Below are 18,651 nucleotides of genomic sequence, written 5' to 3'. Positions count from 1 at the left end.
TGTGACTTTTCACTACAGACAATAAAATATTATAGTTGTTTAAAACATTTCTAGGTTCCCTTTAAGTGACTACAGGCAAGTTACTGCAGGTCCACGGAATAAAACAAGCATGGTGAAAAGTGCATAAATTAGTTATATAGCTAGGTATCTATGAGCAAATGTCCGTTACCAAGACAATGGCATGTAAAACAGGTCTTTAATAACATGAGCAAACTTGCCAACATAAAGTATGCTGACTAATGGGGTTTACGGAGGATTGTGTCTTTCAAGCCAGCAAAATAACATGTATTGTTATTCTATGAGCAAATTAATAGATCTTAAAAAGCATGCATTAAATTTGCACAAGTCTGTTTCTGCCACAGTAATAATGCAATAATAACATATACATGAAAGGTTTATCAATGCCTCTTAATGCGACAACACAGAAAAGTTGTTTTTTTCTATACTAGACATAATATTAATATCACTCTTGGCCTATGATGACACTTTAACTTTTATCAGACACAATAAGTCCCATTTTATTGTCAACATATTTATCTCATTACAAACGTACTCTTTACACTCTTGCACTTTCTTCATTCTTTTTTAAACGTTGTTAAACGTTGTTTATTTGCATGCATAGTCTAACTAGGACTGGATGGGTTGTCAATTCACTGCAATTATCACATGTATTTGGGATCTTAATAAATGAGGACCTGAATGTCCAATGACACAAAACAAAAATAAAGCAGGTGCATCCATACCTGTAACATGCCCTCCATGTCCAGCTGGATGAGCTCAGCTTGATTCATCTGAAGGATTGCCAGGCCCACACGGAACACTATCTCCAAACCCTTCCACAACAAGAAGAGAGAAAAATCATCAGTAACGTGTCTGCAATAAACCCTGCCATCCAGCAGACAGACAGACACACACATACACAGACAGAGACACACATACACAGACAGACAGACACACAGACAGACAGAAAGACAGACAGAAAGACAGAAAGACACACAGACAGAAAGACACACAGACAGAAACACAGACACACAGACAGAAACACAGACACACAGACAGAAACACAGACACACAGACAGAAACACAGACACACAGACAGACAGACAGACACACAGACAGAAAGACACACAGACAGAAAGACACACAGACAGAAAGACACACAGACAGAAAGACACACAGACAGAAAGACACACAGACAGAAAGACACACAGACAGAAAGACAGACAGAAAGACACAGACAGACAGAAAGAAAGACACACAGAAAGAAAGACACACAGACAGACCACAACAAGAAGAGAGAAAAATCATCAGTAACGTGTCTGCAATAAACCCTGCCATCCAGCAGAGGGCAGACTTTGCTAACATTTTAACAACGTGAACCACGATTATCTTTCAATAAAAAGCAGCCAAAAAGGAATAGAGGACTAGAGAAATATTAAAAATGCATATTCAGTTATTTATATTATATATTCACCTGCAAAACCAGCCTGTACCATGTGTACAGGTTTTCTCACCTCGCACATAAATATGTCGAAGATTCTTGTAGCAACAGGGAGAGGAAAGGAGGTGAGAAAGATGGTGAGAAACCAGGATGATGCATACATGGAGGTGTGGAAACTCTGGGCCTGGAAATGTATGTGCAGTTCAGGTAGCTGCTCCTAATGGGAGAGAACAACAAAAAAAAGAAGATGCGGTCAATGTGAGAAGAAAAAGCAGAGCAATCATGTTCCATTCTTTCTACAGAGGAAATACTTGTATGTAAGTGTAGCAACATTTAGTTCTGGTGAAATAGTACTACAAGCACTTGTAGAAGCACACAGAGTATTCAGTGACGATATCAAAAATACTTATGCACCATTACATACTGTTAGCTTGTATGTAATTGTTCATTGTCCTGTTAAAAGGTGAAGCTCAGCTCCAGTATAAAGCAATCTGGAAGAATCGCCCTGAATTATTGACTCTATCCATCTTACTCTTAACCTTGACCAACGCGATGCTTTGCAACATCAAGGTTATGGTTTTCCTGTTTATCCCCTCTAGCTTCTTCTGAGTTTGCCTCCTTTCCCCTGGTTATTGCTCTCCTTAAGTGGTCAGTGTCTTTTGCCTGACACCTTCCTCTAATCAGAGCTAAAGTTGTGCCACATTCCTTCCACATTGTAATAATAGATTTAAAGATGGGAAATTTCAGGGGGGCTAATGCTTATTCACAACAATGAAAATTCAGCTTCACAGCCTGTTTTGTTTCCATGTTCTGCCTGAGTCTTTTTTGTATATTAACCAAAAATTCTTTATAGTCCCATATCCTGTAGTCTAGAGCAGTGCTGCTTATGTGTATTTAAACACCCTGCAGCTTACAGCCCTAGCATCTAAACCTACTAGTCTGGCTCTCAGTCTCTAAACATTAAAACCAGAAACATATGTGGAATAAATGTTCTGGTAAACCTGGATTAGGTGCATTGTTTGGAATGTGTGAAAGACATAGGATGCTTCCAGCACTTACCTGAATCATGCATTCGAACTGGTACATGCAGAGACCCAATTCCGCCATGCTGGGTTTGAACAGTTCCCTCAGACGGTAATCCTGCATGAGCTTTACAAACACACAGAATGCCTCCTCTTCTGGCATCTAACAAAACAAAAATGCACAAAAAAAAAGATTTAGATTATACAACACCTACATTGTGTTTGGATACAGTTACAAAAAGATTCACATCACACCAGACTCACAAATCGAGCAGGTTAACTTGCACAGTTCAGACATTTTAATTTAAGGTTGTTACACATGGTTTCAGAAATGTAGTCACCTGCATGAGCAGCAAGCCGACAATGAAGGCACTCCCCTGGCAATATCCCACTTCCCTGTCCACCAGTGAGTAGGCCTGCAACAACAGGAAGAGAAATCAACTGAGAGTGTAAGTCATAAAACAATTCACTCTTTACAAAAGACAGTCTCAGATTCAATTATAAGAGTAAAGACTGTAGACTGAATTGTATTTCATAACACTTACGTCTGCAGCATCACCTAAACTGTGCAGATCATTAAAACCCAAAGCACGTTTGCATCAGAATCAAATTATTAAACAGAATATCCAAAGCAAATAAGATTTAATAAATAAACTGAATGAGAAATTCCACACAATACAGTGGGAGTTTTTACAATATTTAACTCCAATATTCTCATGGCCATATTTCTTTTTGAACACAATGGGCCTCACAAACATTCATTTTTTACCTGAGAATTGCATCATTCATGAAAATTGTGTTAGATCGATACAAAAACAATCATAATATTCTATAAGAACTGCTGAGTTGAATAGTATAAATTTTCATATAAGACTCTGTAGAGCCTTAACAGAATCAGGTGTCTAACTACTGATATCAATAAAAATTTCTATAAGAAAAAAAATTTACACAGAGACAGACACAGAGACACACAGAGCCAGACACACAGGCACAGACAGACACACATACAGACAGACACACATACACACAAACAGACAGACACACATACACACACAAACAGACAGACACACATACACACACAAACAGACAGACACACACAAACAGACAAACAGACAGACACACAGAAAGACGCACAGGCAGACAGAAAGACCCACAGACAAACACACACGTTTAGTGAAAACCACTCATTTTATGTTAATGTCTTGCAAAAAAAACAGTACAGTGTTAGAGACATTCATTTGGTTCGGGTTGGCACAAAAACATTTACACATAACTTTAATAAAAAAGACTGCTATCCCAATTCTAATGAAATCTATCTTCAGTCTAGCAGCCCTGCTGCTTAAGCACCCTGCTATCCTGCTTTATTCACAGGTCTATTCAGCAAACACAGTGTGATGAGTCAAGACCTGAAAGTGTGTTTATCCTGAATCAGCTGGAATAGAGGGGAAATTAGACAGGAACTAAGCAAGACACTGTCAGCAGGCACCAGAGCTTCAGTCAACAAAACAAAGAAAAGATGATGACAATAGGAGTTGTGTGTGTCTTTGTGCTTGCTGAAATGCAACATTAGCTATAATAGGAGCTGTTTAACTAAATATATCAAGCACTGCTGTGTCCACGGGTCCAGCATGTTTTCCAGGCATTAGGTTCCTGTTATTGTTAAGAAGCCCGACTGGTTTGGAAAAGCAGGAGGAGTAGAAAAGGGGTAATACTAGGTCGGTCTGTCTGTCAAAGAAATATCTCAGGACTAGGGTCAGCTCAGGTGTATTTCTGACATTATGTATTATTACAGAACATATCAAATATTTGTGATGTGTTCAGCAGCTCTGGTGCTAATTTGTTGTTCGATGCTGTGTTCTGTGCTTCCTGTTATAATAGGTTAATGGTGGTCTGCATATTGAGGTCACAGGTGGTTCATTGCTTCACTTACAATTGCATTGCACAGTACTGATGACTTGTAAGACTACAACACTCTGCATTGACACCAACCTCAATTATAGATTGCTGTACAGCTAAATTTCAGTTTCAGTGGCCAAGAGTGATAGTAAGAAGCAGTGAAGTTCTAAATCAGTAAGCGGTCATTAAAAAGCAGGAGATTTGAAGAGAACGTACCTTCATGACATTAAAGAGCACCTCTTGCCCCAGGCTGTCCTTCTCCTTAAAGAACTCATGCTCGGGGTATGTGCGGGCGATGTCTCTGCGGATCAGCTTCTCGCAAGGAGACGTCATCTTCAGCAGTTCTGAGTACTGGTCCTTTATGGGCAGATTCTGTGCGCTACAGAGAAGCTGCCACACTATCGCACGGAAGTGATGTGGGATACCCTTCCTGACCAGTTCCTGTACAGAGGTATGATGTAAAGACATCAAAGTTTTATTATATTTTTAAATACTGGCTGTATAATAATGATCACATCTGGTTTAATGAGAGTTGTTAAACAAGTGTACGATATATGCAATATGCAAAATATGCCAAAAAAAATAAAAGCTGTGAGAAGGAAAACCATTTCATTAGGTAGTACAATTGAAACCAATAATAATAACTGAAAAAGAGCTTCTGCATATGGCCAATTACCAAGAGCACTGTGGCTCTTTAAGGATCCATGATTCTAAATATATCAACGGCTGTGGCAGGACTTTATTAAACTGGGAAAGAGAATACTGAATTAGGCTTTTAAGGTCTATAGCTGGTCAGTCCAGTGAGGGGAACACGCACAGAGAGAGACACTTTGTTCTACATGTTGCTTACAATCCTGGATTTTTCAGGTTTACCAAATATGCTGGACCTTTTAAAAAGCAAGGCTTTTCATTAGTTTTTTTATTTAAGGAGAAGTTTAAGCACAGCTGCATGATGAAATCCCCCTATACTGTTTATGTAACTGTTTAACGGTCAGAGGAAGCTGATTCAAATGAAGCTGCAATACAACAGTCACCATCGTGCCCTTTATGACATCTCTGAATGACTGACCAACTTTTGACTTTATTTGAGCCATTAGTGGTTTCTGAACTCTGATCAGATAAATTACTTCCTGTTGTGCACTCACCCACACACCCACTCGATGATCACAGAGCTAATATATAGCTAAACACGCAAGCTTCTTCCCATATGGCTCAATGTTTACGTGACACAGAGGCACAACAAAAAAGGAGGAGCTTCAGTATAAAACATGAACAACACCTCAGTGATTAATGATGAGTGATGTTGCTGAAGGCTTCCATCTTTTCTAACAATCTCTGCAGTAACTAAAAAATAAAGAGTCACGAGCCAAAGAACCGCAGTGCAGTGAGTATATTCATATTCATTATACAAGAGATCCAGGACTGCCACATGTCTAATTGCACATTCTGAATTATAGAAGTGATTTACTGCAATTATCTACTACTCTAACTCGTTCATTTTGTCCTTTGAAAGTAGGCCATGAGAGCAAAATAAAGCGCTGTCACAAATAAAGCTACGCCATCAAATGCATTCCAATTTAACTGAGTTTCATGTTTCCTTTAACAATTTTTACATTATTTTATGCTAATGTCGTGTACTAATACGTTTTTCCCAGTTTTCTAAAGATCCAATGCATCTAATTTGATTTGTTGATGTGTACGTCACTAACTGTCGGTCCAACAGAATCACTTCGAAGTATGCTCAAACCCAGGTGATTTCAGAATTGTGAAGAAATAACTCTAATATGAAAATAAACAATTGGTATAAAAGCACATCAGCACCAACATGCTCACCAGATTTCAGAACATAATTGGATTATGTTAAAAATACATGAACTGGTTACATGTAATTAGAAACTGGTTTTAATGACATTTTTATAAGCAATAAAATCAGGTTCGGATGAGAAACTTCTATCTACTATGTTCTCTAAATTCTGCCTGGCTGCCTATTCCATTTATTTTACTGCGTTATGAAATAAAAAGGGGGGAAATTCACCCCAGATAGCATGTCAGTCTATCCCAGGCCTTTACTTTTAATATACCTACAAAGTAGTTAGATAAGAACCACAATTTATGATGTATTGATTTGTCTTATCTTAGTGTATTTAAATGAAATAACTTGCTGAGAGGAAGGAAGGTGAACAGTCATTAAAGGAGTGAGGAAGTTAACTGTATTTGCTCACAAAAATCATGTAGATATAGGTCAAGAGCTTCAGTTAACGTTCACATCAGAATGGGGAAAAATGTGGCATGGATGTTGGTACCAGATTGGCTGCTTTGAGTATTTCAGAAACTGCTGATTTCCTGGGTTTCGTCACATACAACATTCTCTAGAGTTTATAATGAATAGTGCAAAAAAGTAAAAAACATTGAGTGAGCGAAAATTCTGTGGGTTGAAATGTCATGTTGATAAGAGAGGACTGTTTTGAGCTGTTAGGAAGGATGTATTATATATAGATAATCATCATCAACAGAAAATAATTAAACTCAAACATTGTGGTGAACGAGCAACACCAGCAGACGAACACATCAGGATTCCATTCTTGTCAGCCAAGTACAGGAATCTCTCACCAAACCTCCACTTATTCTGTGAAATCTTTAAATTTTCCTTCCTGACTGACAAGAGCGGAACCTTATGTGGTCTTCTGCAGTTGTGGTTCATCCACCACAATCTTTGATGTGTTGTGTTTTTTTAAAATCATGCGACAAGACAAAGCTATATTACAGCAATTATTATTACCGTTAATTTATCGCGTGGCATGAAAACACTTTTCTGATCTATAATGCCAGTGTAGTAGTAAGTAACATACTAGATTTGAGTTTGTGGTGCTTTTACCTTGAGCTGTTTCTCCTTTTTCTTGCGCACCTCCTCCCACTCGTTGACGATGCGGCCCCATAAGATCCACGAGTCCTCCTCTAGGTGCGAGAGGTTGGAAGAGGCCGAGGAGCTGGACACCAGCGAGGAGCCGCTGTTCCTGCGAGAGCCGTTTACCGAACGCAGGGATTTACTGTCAGTCTCCAACAACCTGCAGAACAAAGCACCACCCATAGGGAAAACATCAGACATCTGTGGAAAATGTGTGGCAGTCATGTTTTTTTGGCTGTTTCTAAGTTGTTGGGAAACTTCCTGTGATCTTTGTTTCAAGAAAAATGGAGGAGTTCAGGAGCTATTTAACTTTTGTGAAAGTGATGAAGCCCTACAAATTCAATCGCTTTGATTATGTACATTGAAATCTGCTTTGCTGATAATACATTCTCTTTGTGTGTTACTCCCGAGCACCATTCATTTTAATTTGGTTTAAAGCTAAAAAAAAAAAAATATTAAAAATTACATTAGTAAAAAAAAGTTAATTTGACTCTTAAAAACTACTTTTAACAGCAGACCAAAGATTCATTTTCTTCCTTTTACTGATTACAGTTTACTGAAACACTTGGCATTGACTTCAGTGAGTTTTCCAGAGAATCATGATTCTGACCTTTTGATAAAGATACAAAGAGCTGACAAACAAAACATTTTCAGGAAGAGAATAGAGAAGGGTTAAAAAAATAAAAAATCAACCCAGAACAAACATGTCATGCTGAGGCTTTCAAAATATTATTAATTTTATTTAGTGAAGAAGAATGTTCAGAACAAGGAGAACCAGAACAAAAACCTACTTCTTACCGACTCCTTACTGACTTTCTGGAAATACAAGGTTTTACTGTTGTGTAGCTGTGTTTAAAGATCATGTGCTATATGGATACATGGCATTCTTCAATGCTATAACTACAGCACAAGCAACTTTGGCTTCATGCTTTTAGTGTGGTCAGTTACAAGATAAACTGCTGTGTGATATGGAAAGGTGCTAAAAGGCTTTTGCATAGAAAACTTACAGACAAAGCTGCATACCAAGACTGTAATAACAAGTCTTGATTGATCTCAGTATTTTAAGACTCTACTACTAGAAAGTATAAACTGATGAATTATGGAAATCAATAACACTTTATTTGGTCAGACACATTATTGGAGAATCTTCTGAGTGTTTTTTTATGGACTGAACAGAAAATTCACTTATTAGCACGATGAATACCCCTGAACATGAGATTACAGCCCATTAGAGATAACAGAGCATTACTTCATGAGTGTATATACACTAACACTTCAGATATAAACAGCTAAAAGTTTGGAAATAGTCTGTTTGACTACCTGAGAATGAGCTGGCTTACAATCACTCAAAACTGCAAGTCAACAATATTTGTAGCTGGGTCCAAGTTCCTTAGTTTCCAAAGACATGGTCTATGGTGGTAAAAATTTAAACAGTACTCCTATAAACTGTACAACAGGCTCGACGTTGGACAAGAAGGCCAAGAGCGCTCTGAACAGCTCACTCCTCATGTCTTTGTGCTTTGTGTCTTGGAAAATTGTGTTTCCAACTTTGTAGCGACTGTTTGTAGAAGGCACATATAGTTGTCAGAGCGATGTTTTTTTTAGCCTTTAGTTTTCTAGCCTTTTTTGTTTTTTTTTAGTTATCTTATCTGAAGCACTTACTGTAGTGGTGTGTAAATGAGATAATCTTGCATGTTTGCTTTCCGACTACAGGAAAATGTCTGCCATGTCAGTCATAGAGTCTGTTTCTGTAAAACCAGATGGTTCTTAACCATGTATATTAATACCAGATCATACCAGACTCTAGCAACACTGCAGGTCTGAACTGAAAAACAAAGAAGAAGAAGAAGAAGAAGAAGCTCAAATTGTAGATCATTGGTAAGACGACAAACCAGTACCGTTGTCTAAAGGGCCTCACTGGCAGGCTATCAGAATCAGTTGAATTAGTTCAGTGCCGACAAGTTCACAGAGCACACACACTCATGCACACACACACCCACTCTCTCTCTCTCTCACACACACACACACACACACAAAAACGCCATGGAAATCTGATCTCGGAAAAAGAGTGGGGGCCAGACCTCTCAAGCTACGAATCCGGTTACAGATTTGAAGAGAGGTACAGAGGGCGACAGAGCTGAAGGAACCACTGCATGTAGGAAGCATTTCAGTGATCTCAGACTCATACGTAATGTATGAGTTTAGATTTTAATAATCTGTGTTGAATTTTTTATTCCGTCACAAAACTAAAGGTCAAATTAAACAGGCAAATTAAACTCTTAAATTAAAGTTCAAAATTTTTAACTAACCTCAAGCTATTAGAGCCTAATCTCAGAAAAAAGCCTTCGAGTCCATTTTTATCTTAGTAAAAGCACTTGTCTGCATTTACTCAGCAATAACAGCTGGTCTATTAAAGCCACTGAAAGGAGTCTGACTGAGGATGATCAAATTCAACAGCTACAATTAAATGGATGTAAATATGAACTCTGCAAAATGTCTAAAATCAAAAGATCTCTGCTGAAAGCAATGCAATGCATTTAGGACCACGGGTAAAAAAAAAAAAAACAAACAGTGCAATTATAAACACAAACATACATTATTATAAAAACCAAGAGCATAAAAATACATTTAGAATGCCGAGTTGGCAGATGACTAAATGTTTTCTTTCATAACGCTAAGCCGGCAAAAAGCCAATATATGTCTTCATTTCAGGCTTATTTTAGTCTGAAATTAACTGTTCGAATAGGATTTTACCAGAGAAGCAGCTACAACACACCTGTGGTATCAATCTTGATGCCTGCTCATCGTAAAGGTCTAGGTCGTCTTTTTCATCTGTATGAATCTACTTAAAACATGAAGGAAGCTAAAAAGAACTTTTACTGTGACCTTGACACTGTTTCTTCTTCTTCCATCTAAGGGAGTTTTTCCTTGCCATAGTATATTGGGGATAAATACAAACACATTTAAATACAAGTCTTATATTAAGCTTGATCTTTTGTATCATATTAATCTTTGTAAAATCTTAAACTTATTGTACTATGTTTCCTATCTTCCGTTAAGCTGCTTTGAGATAATGTTCAGGGTGAAATGCACGATAAAAAAATTGAATTGAATTTGAATCCAAAATCTATAAATTCTAGATAAATCCTACACATATCCAACCACACTGAGATATCGCACTAACGAGAATCTAAGACAGACACACGGACAAAGCAATACACTAGCAGCTAGCACAATTCAGCTATTTCTTATATTAGATAAACCCTACCGCTGCTCATTTATATGAAGAGCTCTGTTGCGGTGTGATGCAATCTACCTGGTCACATTTAGCCAGTCTTCCTGTTTATAAAGCCCTCTCTACTAATTCACTATAACCAAATAGAGAAAAAATAAAATTCATATAAACCTCAAGTTTGAAGTGCAAAAAAATCTGACTTGTGCTCCTGTTAACTCTATATAAATTATTTTATTTTATTATTCTATATATAAATTATTCTTTATAATATATAAAGAAATCAAGCTACAAGGCATCTACAGTATGGTCAGAGATATGCTTCAAGTCCAGAGTGTGTTAATCGTGGCCTGTCTCAACAAATGCTTCACCTCTGGTTAAACAAAGTACAGCTCAGGTTTTCTATCAAAGACTAAGACAAGTGACTAAAGAGCTAGGCGAACATTTTATCAGCAGGAAAGGATTATGTGACCAAGCGAAAGGAAGCAGAAACAATAAACAAACCAGGCACACAGAACAGATATGAATCGTCTCGCAGTCGGTCGGGATTTTGACTAACCAGAGCTAATCATAAGAAAAATAAGAAAAATACAAATCATCATATCAACATGGCAATGAAGTGTGTGATTCATGTAGCCAGTAACAGAATGTCATTACAACTACACAAAAATGCAAACAAACCCTTGTACTGCATTGGTGATATCAGTGCAGTGGCTGTCGGGTCTCAATGGCATTTTGATAGTGCTGTCATGTCATCATGGTAAAAAACGCTGTGTACTGGGTTGTACTGTAAAAAAAAATAATAATAATAAAAATTAAAAATGCTGGACTGTTATAACCGCAGATAGTTGGAGAGAAAAACAAATTAATTCACTTAATTAACACTAAATAATATCAATCTGCCAAATTACAGTGCAATTTAATGGATTTCTATAAAACTTTATCAAAAATATTTGGAGGTATTCAGATTCTCACCAGGTCGTTTAAATTCTCGTGCTGGTGTGCAGCTGCTTTTAATGGCAAGATGTGGATCAGAGTTTGTATCTCTCTTAAGGCAACATTCTCTCATACAAACACACACACTTATCTAAGTTAACAGACCTTCAACCTTTGTGTTGGAAGACCAACATGTCTATCACAGTTGTGTTTGCGCATGTGTGTGAACGCCATGTCAGTTTCCAATATATACGGTCTGTATTTTCATGTTTTGCTCTGTAGCGCTAGTGTCCTACTTTCAGAAAAGAGCACAAATGTGTACTTTTAGCCGTGTGTGGGCGCTTCGTTTAAGAATTTCTAATTTACCATGATCACTGATCCTGTGTTCCATCATTAGAGTTGATCTGAGACACAGAAAACCCTGGGCACATGCTGTCTTTCTCCATTAGCAAGAGAGCCTGAGGAGTCTAAAAGCCCTCAATAGTGCTCTAATACCCTTTAAATGAAGACAATTTAGTATAAAAGTAGTACTGCGATTCTCTCTCTCTCACACACACACACACAAGTGCACACAAAAGCAAGTTTTAAACAATTGCCTGTTCACCTGAAACTTCTTAACCAAATACATTTACTGGCAGGATCTCTGCATATTCAAACACAGCACGGCTCAGGTGCTACAGGGCATAACTGCTTCCCATAATGCTCAGAGCAGTGTACAATAACGTATTTCACAGCTCCGTTACTGCTGGCCCACTGAAATACATTTGTTTACTTCAAACTGGATCGAAGACAGAGATCTAACTGCTAATTTATCCACTGGTTTCAGGTTGCTAAGCAGTAACAGCTCTGACTAACATAACAGCGTGAACTCAACATTATCAATCTAGCAACGGTAAAGAGAAAGCAGACCACTGTATGACTCATCTCTTGTTCAGGGTTTCCCCAATTTGCGCTGTGTACTTTCCAGGGATATTTTACACTGATTTAAAGCTACAGCAGAAGTAATGTCTTTCTTAGAGAACAACATGAAGTTACAATATGATGTTCTTGAGCTGCTGAGTCATGCACAATTTCCTGTAATAATAATTGTGTCAGTGCTAGCAGGTATAAAATTTCAACTCACACACAAAAAAAAAACAAGCTCCACAGTGACTGGCAGAACACATAGCCAATAGGAAAAAGAGAACGTGTAAACAAACAAACGAGAAACAATGCTGAACTAATAAGAAAAAAGGATTAAGAATTAGGTGTTTTAGCAATGAACGAGTGGAATTTGTATTATCACTTAGTGCACTAACACTGTCCAGTTCGAGTTAGACTTTTTTTTGATAGGCTAGATTTAAAAAAATAAATAAATAAATAAATAAAATAAAAAAATAAAAAAACAAACAGCAATGTCCCTGTTTTTTCCCCTTTGTATCCCTACTCTATATTTTAGTCAGGTGGCTCGGTCACGAGCTTCTTATAACCCCCAAGATGTACAGACCTGGATTACACATTCACATTTCTCTTCTTTTCCCTTCAGCTAGTTCACTTGTTCATTCTGTAGGACGCGCAATGCCCGAGTGTCAGATACTGTTTCTCTTAGTGTCTAGTAATCAACAGTGGATTATTCCCTATAATAGCACGACTTGAAGAATTTCATTCCTCTTAAACCACTGACTAATTTTTCATGAATCACACATCATAATTTTAAGCCACTTTTTATACGACATGTTAGTTCAACAATCATTCCTTCACCAGCTTCTCTTTTTCCACTCTCATTAAGTTAATAAGACAAAAATACAGCTTATCATGTTACCAAGAAACTGATAAAATACTTCACATGACTCCCAAAGCACTGACACCCAAGACACCTATCATAAATGTTTAATAAACCTTTCCTTCAACAAATCCAGTTGTAGGTTTTACTTTGTTAGAAAATTTTCTTTAATGTTTATCACGAAGCCTTAATTATCGCCCTTTTAAGACCCTGTGAATGTGAATTAGCCATTATTATAAAAACAATAACTAATAATCATATAAACCAATCATTTATGTTACAGACGGAACTACGGTCAGAGACGTGCTGCTACACGTAATGAAAGAACAATGCTGCGTTATGTTACTTTTTACGTCTAAAACCCTCAAACACATTTTACTCCATCTTTCTAAATTTAGGATGGTGTTGATTAGATGCCAAGCTGACTCGAGAGAGAAAACTACATGTCACTGCAGGGTATAAAGAAATGAGTCCTCTTAAAGAAGTCTCAGCTCTGATGTGTGTGCTACACTGAGAATAGTTTGCATTGGCGCTGTATAAGAGCAGCAGGTGGATAGAACCGTGTTAAACATGGATTTTGTGCTACATGAAAAGGACCCAGCTGTGGCCAGGGCTGCCTCTGCATAGCTGGGGTAGGTGGGCAGATGGCCTAAACACCACTCCTACAGACACATCAGGGCAAAAATCAAAAGGTCAACTCCGGTCAAGAGACCAAAACCAATTGCACACACAAAGAGCCAGAACAACCTTTATGAGCTGGACATATTTATTAGGATGGTCTGTTTCCCTGAGAAGAAAGAATTTCCATCCCAGAAAATTCCTGGTTAACCTCTGATAAAGAAATCCATTATAGAAGAACTAATCCTACACTTCTACACACTGCTGTTTATACTGTTCTGTAAACATTTATAAGGATCAACATTAAGATAGCAGACAGCCTAAAGGAAAGTCAAGGGCATTCTCCATTAACATTAGGTTACATTATGCAAAATAATAGCAAAAATACAGCACTCGTTATTACATGGTGTTACGTTTAATGTATGCTGCCTGAGTGTTGTTCCTGAAAACACAAGTTGCAATGATTTGCCTCCAAGCTCTATTTTCTGAACTATTGAAATCCACTGGTAGCTTGATAATAAATCAGACCTTCTGTTTGCTCAGAACTCAAAAACAGAACCATGGAGTTAACGACAGATCGGCTTTAACCCAATGCCCGTTCATTGTGAAATAAACACAATCATGTCAAAGATCAGTTCTCTGACCAGCTTGGCAAGGAATAATTAGTAAACAAAACATTATAATACATTATTCAGTAGATATGGGACACACTAAAACCATGACGTGGGACTTATCCTAATACAGGCTTTATGCAATAATACTGACACAAATCTATATTTTATAGATTATACAATACATTTCCCATGATGATGATGATGATGATAAATCAAACCACTGCAAAATCAATATATATAAATATATATTAACATATTTTTTATTTATTTTCAGTGTCCTAAATGCCTTTAACGACAACACTATTAATATGGAAAGATCGTCTGGGGGTAGATTATGACTTAAATGTTTAGACCAAATAATAAATGAGTTTCATCACCACCACTTCTACTGCTGTCTCACTTCCATGTTAAATGCATGAATCTTCTGCACATGCTTTTGAATCGATTTTGGACGTGAAAGTGTCTTACATGAAGCACAGTATATGGGAGTTGATTTTAACCTGTGCTTCAGACCTTGATCAAGCCTGACAGGAATCAAAACATGGGTGCTTGCATAAAATTAACTTCCTGCTGTGAATTTAGGATGGTGTCCGAAATGTTAAGGAGTACTACAGTTAATGTGATCAAAACAAATCAAGGCTGCAGGCGGATGTTTAACACCCCGGTTTTGACTCGTGCCATAACATAATGCATAAATCAGAAGTATTAAGTAAGCATGCTTCGAGACAGTTAGACTTGAGCTTGTAAAAGTCATTTTGTGTTTGCTACACGTCTGGTGCTGCTGTTTAGCTGGTGTAAGAAGACGCAGGCCAGTGGTTCCAAATATCTCACCTGCCCCATCATCCACCCACAGCTGGTAGCTGTAATGTGACAGTGGAGTGTTAGATACTGGGTGGAAATTAGCAAATTTACAAAATAAAATGTGTTTCTGCTCTTCCACTCTTGATAAATGTGCTTGATTTGTAATGTGTCACAAGCAAGTTTAGCGCAAGATGATACAAATTGGCTTGACTCAATTTCCCCTAGCCTTCATTCACTCAGCATTTCTTTAGCAATCAGAATATATACTATATACATTGGTGAGTGCTAAAAAAGTAGCAAGTATTACAGCGGTCATGGACAACAACCACTGTGAGAACTTAAAAATATGTACTTTTGTATTGATAAAATGTGTATGATTTTGTGTTTCTTGTGTTTCTCAAACCTGCTACATTTCCACTTTCATTAGTAAACATGTATGCAAATCTAATGCATCTATCTGCAAGCTTGATTCTGAACTTCTCAAGCTTCTTATGAACTGTTTTTTTCTCCCAATCAGCTCCTGCCACCTCATTAACAATGCACTACTGCTTTTAAAACCTCGCAGTCATCTCTCATCTCTAAACAGCTATCAGAATGTCTGTTTAGCGTCTTGTTACCTTCCCTTTATTATAAAACTAAGGAATAATGAACAGTATCCATTCTAACAAGACCTCATGACTTATTTCTCATGACGCACTGCAAGTATGTACCCGTACACATGACGAAATTGCTGCATGTTTGTTGGATTACCAAAGTTTTAAAATGAATATGTAAAGAAATAAAAGAGTAACACACAAACCAATAGCCACACAGTGAGCAGCTCTTATGGCAAATTTGCAAAAACTTAAGGTGAGTTAAGGTAAGCGGTGAGAGTATAAAACAGAGATGAAGAGAGTGAGTTACAGAGTCGGTGTGGACACCATATCAGTAAATCAGGTTTGTAGCTGTTCTTTCCTTTGTCACATCATGCTCTGTGTGAATTACGACATGATGTTTTCTCAAATAAAAGTGTTCAATACTGGTATAGCACACACCTTTACAACCAGTATATACAAATACATCCCCTACTGCTAGATCAGGGGTGGCCAACCCGCGGCTACTCTTTGCCCAGTTTCATGCGGCTCTTACGTTCATATCGAAGTTTGTATTTGTGTCTTTTTAATATGCGTGTTCGCGTCGCTTGAGTTCAATACGGTATTTTCGTCAAACGCACGTGAGTGTGGGATGAAAATACCTCAAAGTTTCCCAGTAGGAGCAAGATCATTTGAGTAAACAATCTGTGTCAAGTTCGCTCTTAAAATGGCAGGGGAAAAAAAGGTGATGTTCATGTGTGCCCATGTGTACGATGTGGCTCTTTGCGGTATGATGTGGCTCTTTGCTCTTTGTTTTAGGGGAACCGTTCATGTCAGATAATGTAAAAACTTACTAACTACAAAAAAGTAAAAAAAAATATGCATGTTTGCAAGTAGGGTTGCAAAATTCCGGGAATTTTCAAGGCTGGAAACTTTCCATGGGAATTAACGGGAATTAACGGGAATATATGGGAATATATGGAAAATGCAGAGGTGCCTATAACAAGGAACTTAAATGTAGTTAAAAAAAAAATCTTAACAGCATAATTTTGTTTAAAACAACAAGATTTTATGCAATTTAAGTTGAATTTGTACCCTGCATTCCTCGGTCACTTGCACACAGCTTACTGGAAGGCCATTGAGGCCAAACCCCCTGCATGTACTTGCATTCTTCCATAACATGCACAGTAACACTTTATTTTAGGGTCATTTAACTAGTTGCTTATTAGCGTGAATATTAACAGAATATTGGCTATTTATTAGTACTTATTAAGCACATATTAATGCCTTATTCTGCATGACCTTATTCTACAGTACATTCTTAATTGTACCCAATACCTAAACGTAATAACTACCTTACTAACTCTTAATAAGCAGTCAATTAGGAGTGTTACCACATGCACAGATAATTTGATGACACCCCCCCACTCTCACACACACACACACACACACTTGCTCCATTTTACATTTTGATTGGGACTTTTTTAGAAGGGCAAGGGTGAGGGATGCTTTCATTTTACAGCAATCATAGGGAAATTGTTTATTACAATTATTAAGTTTATTATGTTTATTTCAAGCATAAATGTTTATTATGCTTTTGTGTTACTCAATGAAATAATCAATTAAAGTTCTAATTACAATTAAATCAGTCAAGAAGTCATTTTTTAAATTTGTATTACCTTGCATGCATGTCTGCTTATGACCAAACAAAATGTTTATTTATGTTTGTATATAATATAGTTTATATACATTTCCAATTGATTCCCATAAATTCCCATAAATTTCCGTAAAGTTTCCAATTTTGAATATTTCCAAAGTTCCCGTGGAAAGTTTCCGGAAATTTACCGGAAACTTTCCGCCCCTTTGCAACCCTATTTGCAAGTGACATATTTTATTCAATTACAAAATGAATGTCAGTCTAATCACCTGATGTAAACGTCACCTTTACAGAGTGTGTAAGCGCTCTTCTCTAGTTTGATGATGATGTGATGTTGCAGGAGGACTGCAGAAATTTTGACAGCTGATATTCGGATTACAAAAAGAAGTGAAAAGGACTATGACTGTTTCGCTATGAGATATAACTTTCCAAAAACGTGATCTAATCTTTAAAAAAATAATAATAATAATTTTAGCTTGTCTTTGTTCAGTTTTTGTTTGTACTCAACAGGATTTTTGCAGGCCACCAATCAAGATTAGAAACTACCGTAAATAAAGGATTTTTTCCACTACTTTGGTAAATGCATGTTTTGAGTGTTATTTTATTTAAAAAAAATAAAATAAAAAAATAAAAAATTAATAATTCTAAAATCATTTTTAGTTCTATTTTCTGATGTTTTCATGTTGAGCATCTTTTACATTCAAAAAACTAACAAACAAGTTGTTCATATTATTGCTTTAATTTGAATCAGGGTATCGTAGTGATTTTTTCCTAGTCATTTCTAATAAATTTCTTTTTCCTAGTTTCCATGACAACTGTTAGAATATCACAAATATTCTTATTGTGATTAGGATTCAATTTAGGATACTAATGCACTGATCACGTGCTTGTGAGTGCATTAAAATCATTGGTGTTCTATATTTTTTCTTAACACATTGATTTGTCTCGCTAACACCCACTCCTACAGTCAGCATCATACATTCTGCAGTCTGTTACCCCAAAATCCTTCACACTGCCAGATGCCATCCCCAACCATCTGTGCGTGCACACAATACTGTAGGAACCGTCTTATATTCGCTTTATTGTAATCTAATAAAAATAATATATTAAAGCTAAAATTTTACTATATTCAAAGTATTTCCAATTTTTTGCAGTGCACAAACACACACAATCATCTATGTGCATTTTACACACA

General features: G+C 37.0%; 1 protein-coding gene across 6 annotated transcripts in view; it reads right to left on the bottom strand.

Moving 5' to 3' along the window:
* Window positions 1-18,651, bottom strand: part of evi5b (ecotropic viral integration site 5b) — a 56,392-nt gene that overhangs the window by 21,177 nt on the left and 16,564 nt on the right. For 5 of the 6 annotated variants that reach the window (XM_060867698.1, XM_060867703.1, XM_060867700.1 and 2 more), the window contains exons 3-8: window positions 7,235-7,424; window positions 4,576-4,800; window positions 2,805-2,879; window positions 2,501-2,626; window positions 1,515-1,658; window positions 744-833 (exon numbers count right to left, since the gene is read on the bottom strand). In XM_060867698.1, coding sequence (XP_060723681.1) covers window positions 744-833; window positions 1,515-1,658; window positions 2,501-2,626; window positions 2,805-2,879; window positions 4,576-4,800; window positions 7,235-7,424 — 850 coding nt within the window. Of the gene's footprint in view, window positions 1-743; window positions 834-1,514; window positions 1,659-2,500; window positions 2,627-2,804; window positions 2,880-4,575; window positions 4,801-7,234; window positions 7,425-11,177; window positions 11,284-11,471; window positions 11,572-18,651 lie in introns of those variants that run through there. The other variant, XM_060867704.1, reaches the window with a different exon arrangement.

Source organism: Tachysurus vachellii, chromosome 4 (assembly GCF_030014155.1).
Source record: "Tachysurus vachellii isolate PV-2020 chromosome 4, HZAU_Pvac_v1, whole genome shotgun sequence".
Lineage (NCBI taxonomy): Eukaryota > Metazoa > Chordata > Actinopteri > Siluriformes > Bagridae > Tachysurus > Tachysurus vachellii.
Note: the sequence above shows the minus strand (reverse complement) of the source record. Positions and strands in the feature narration are given on the sequence as shown.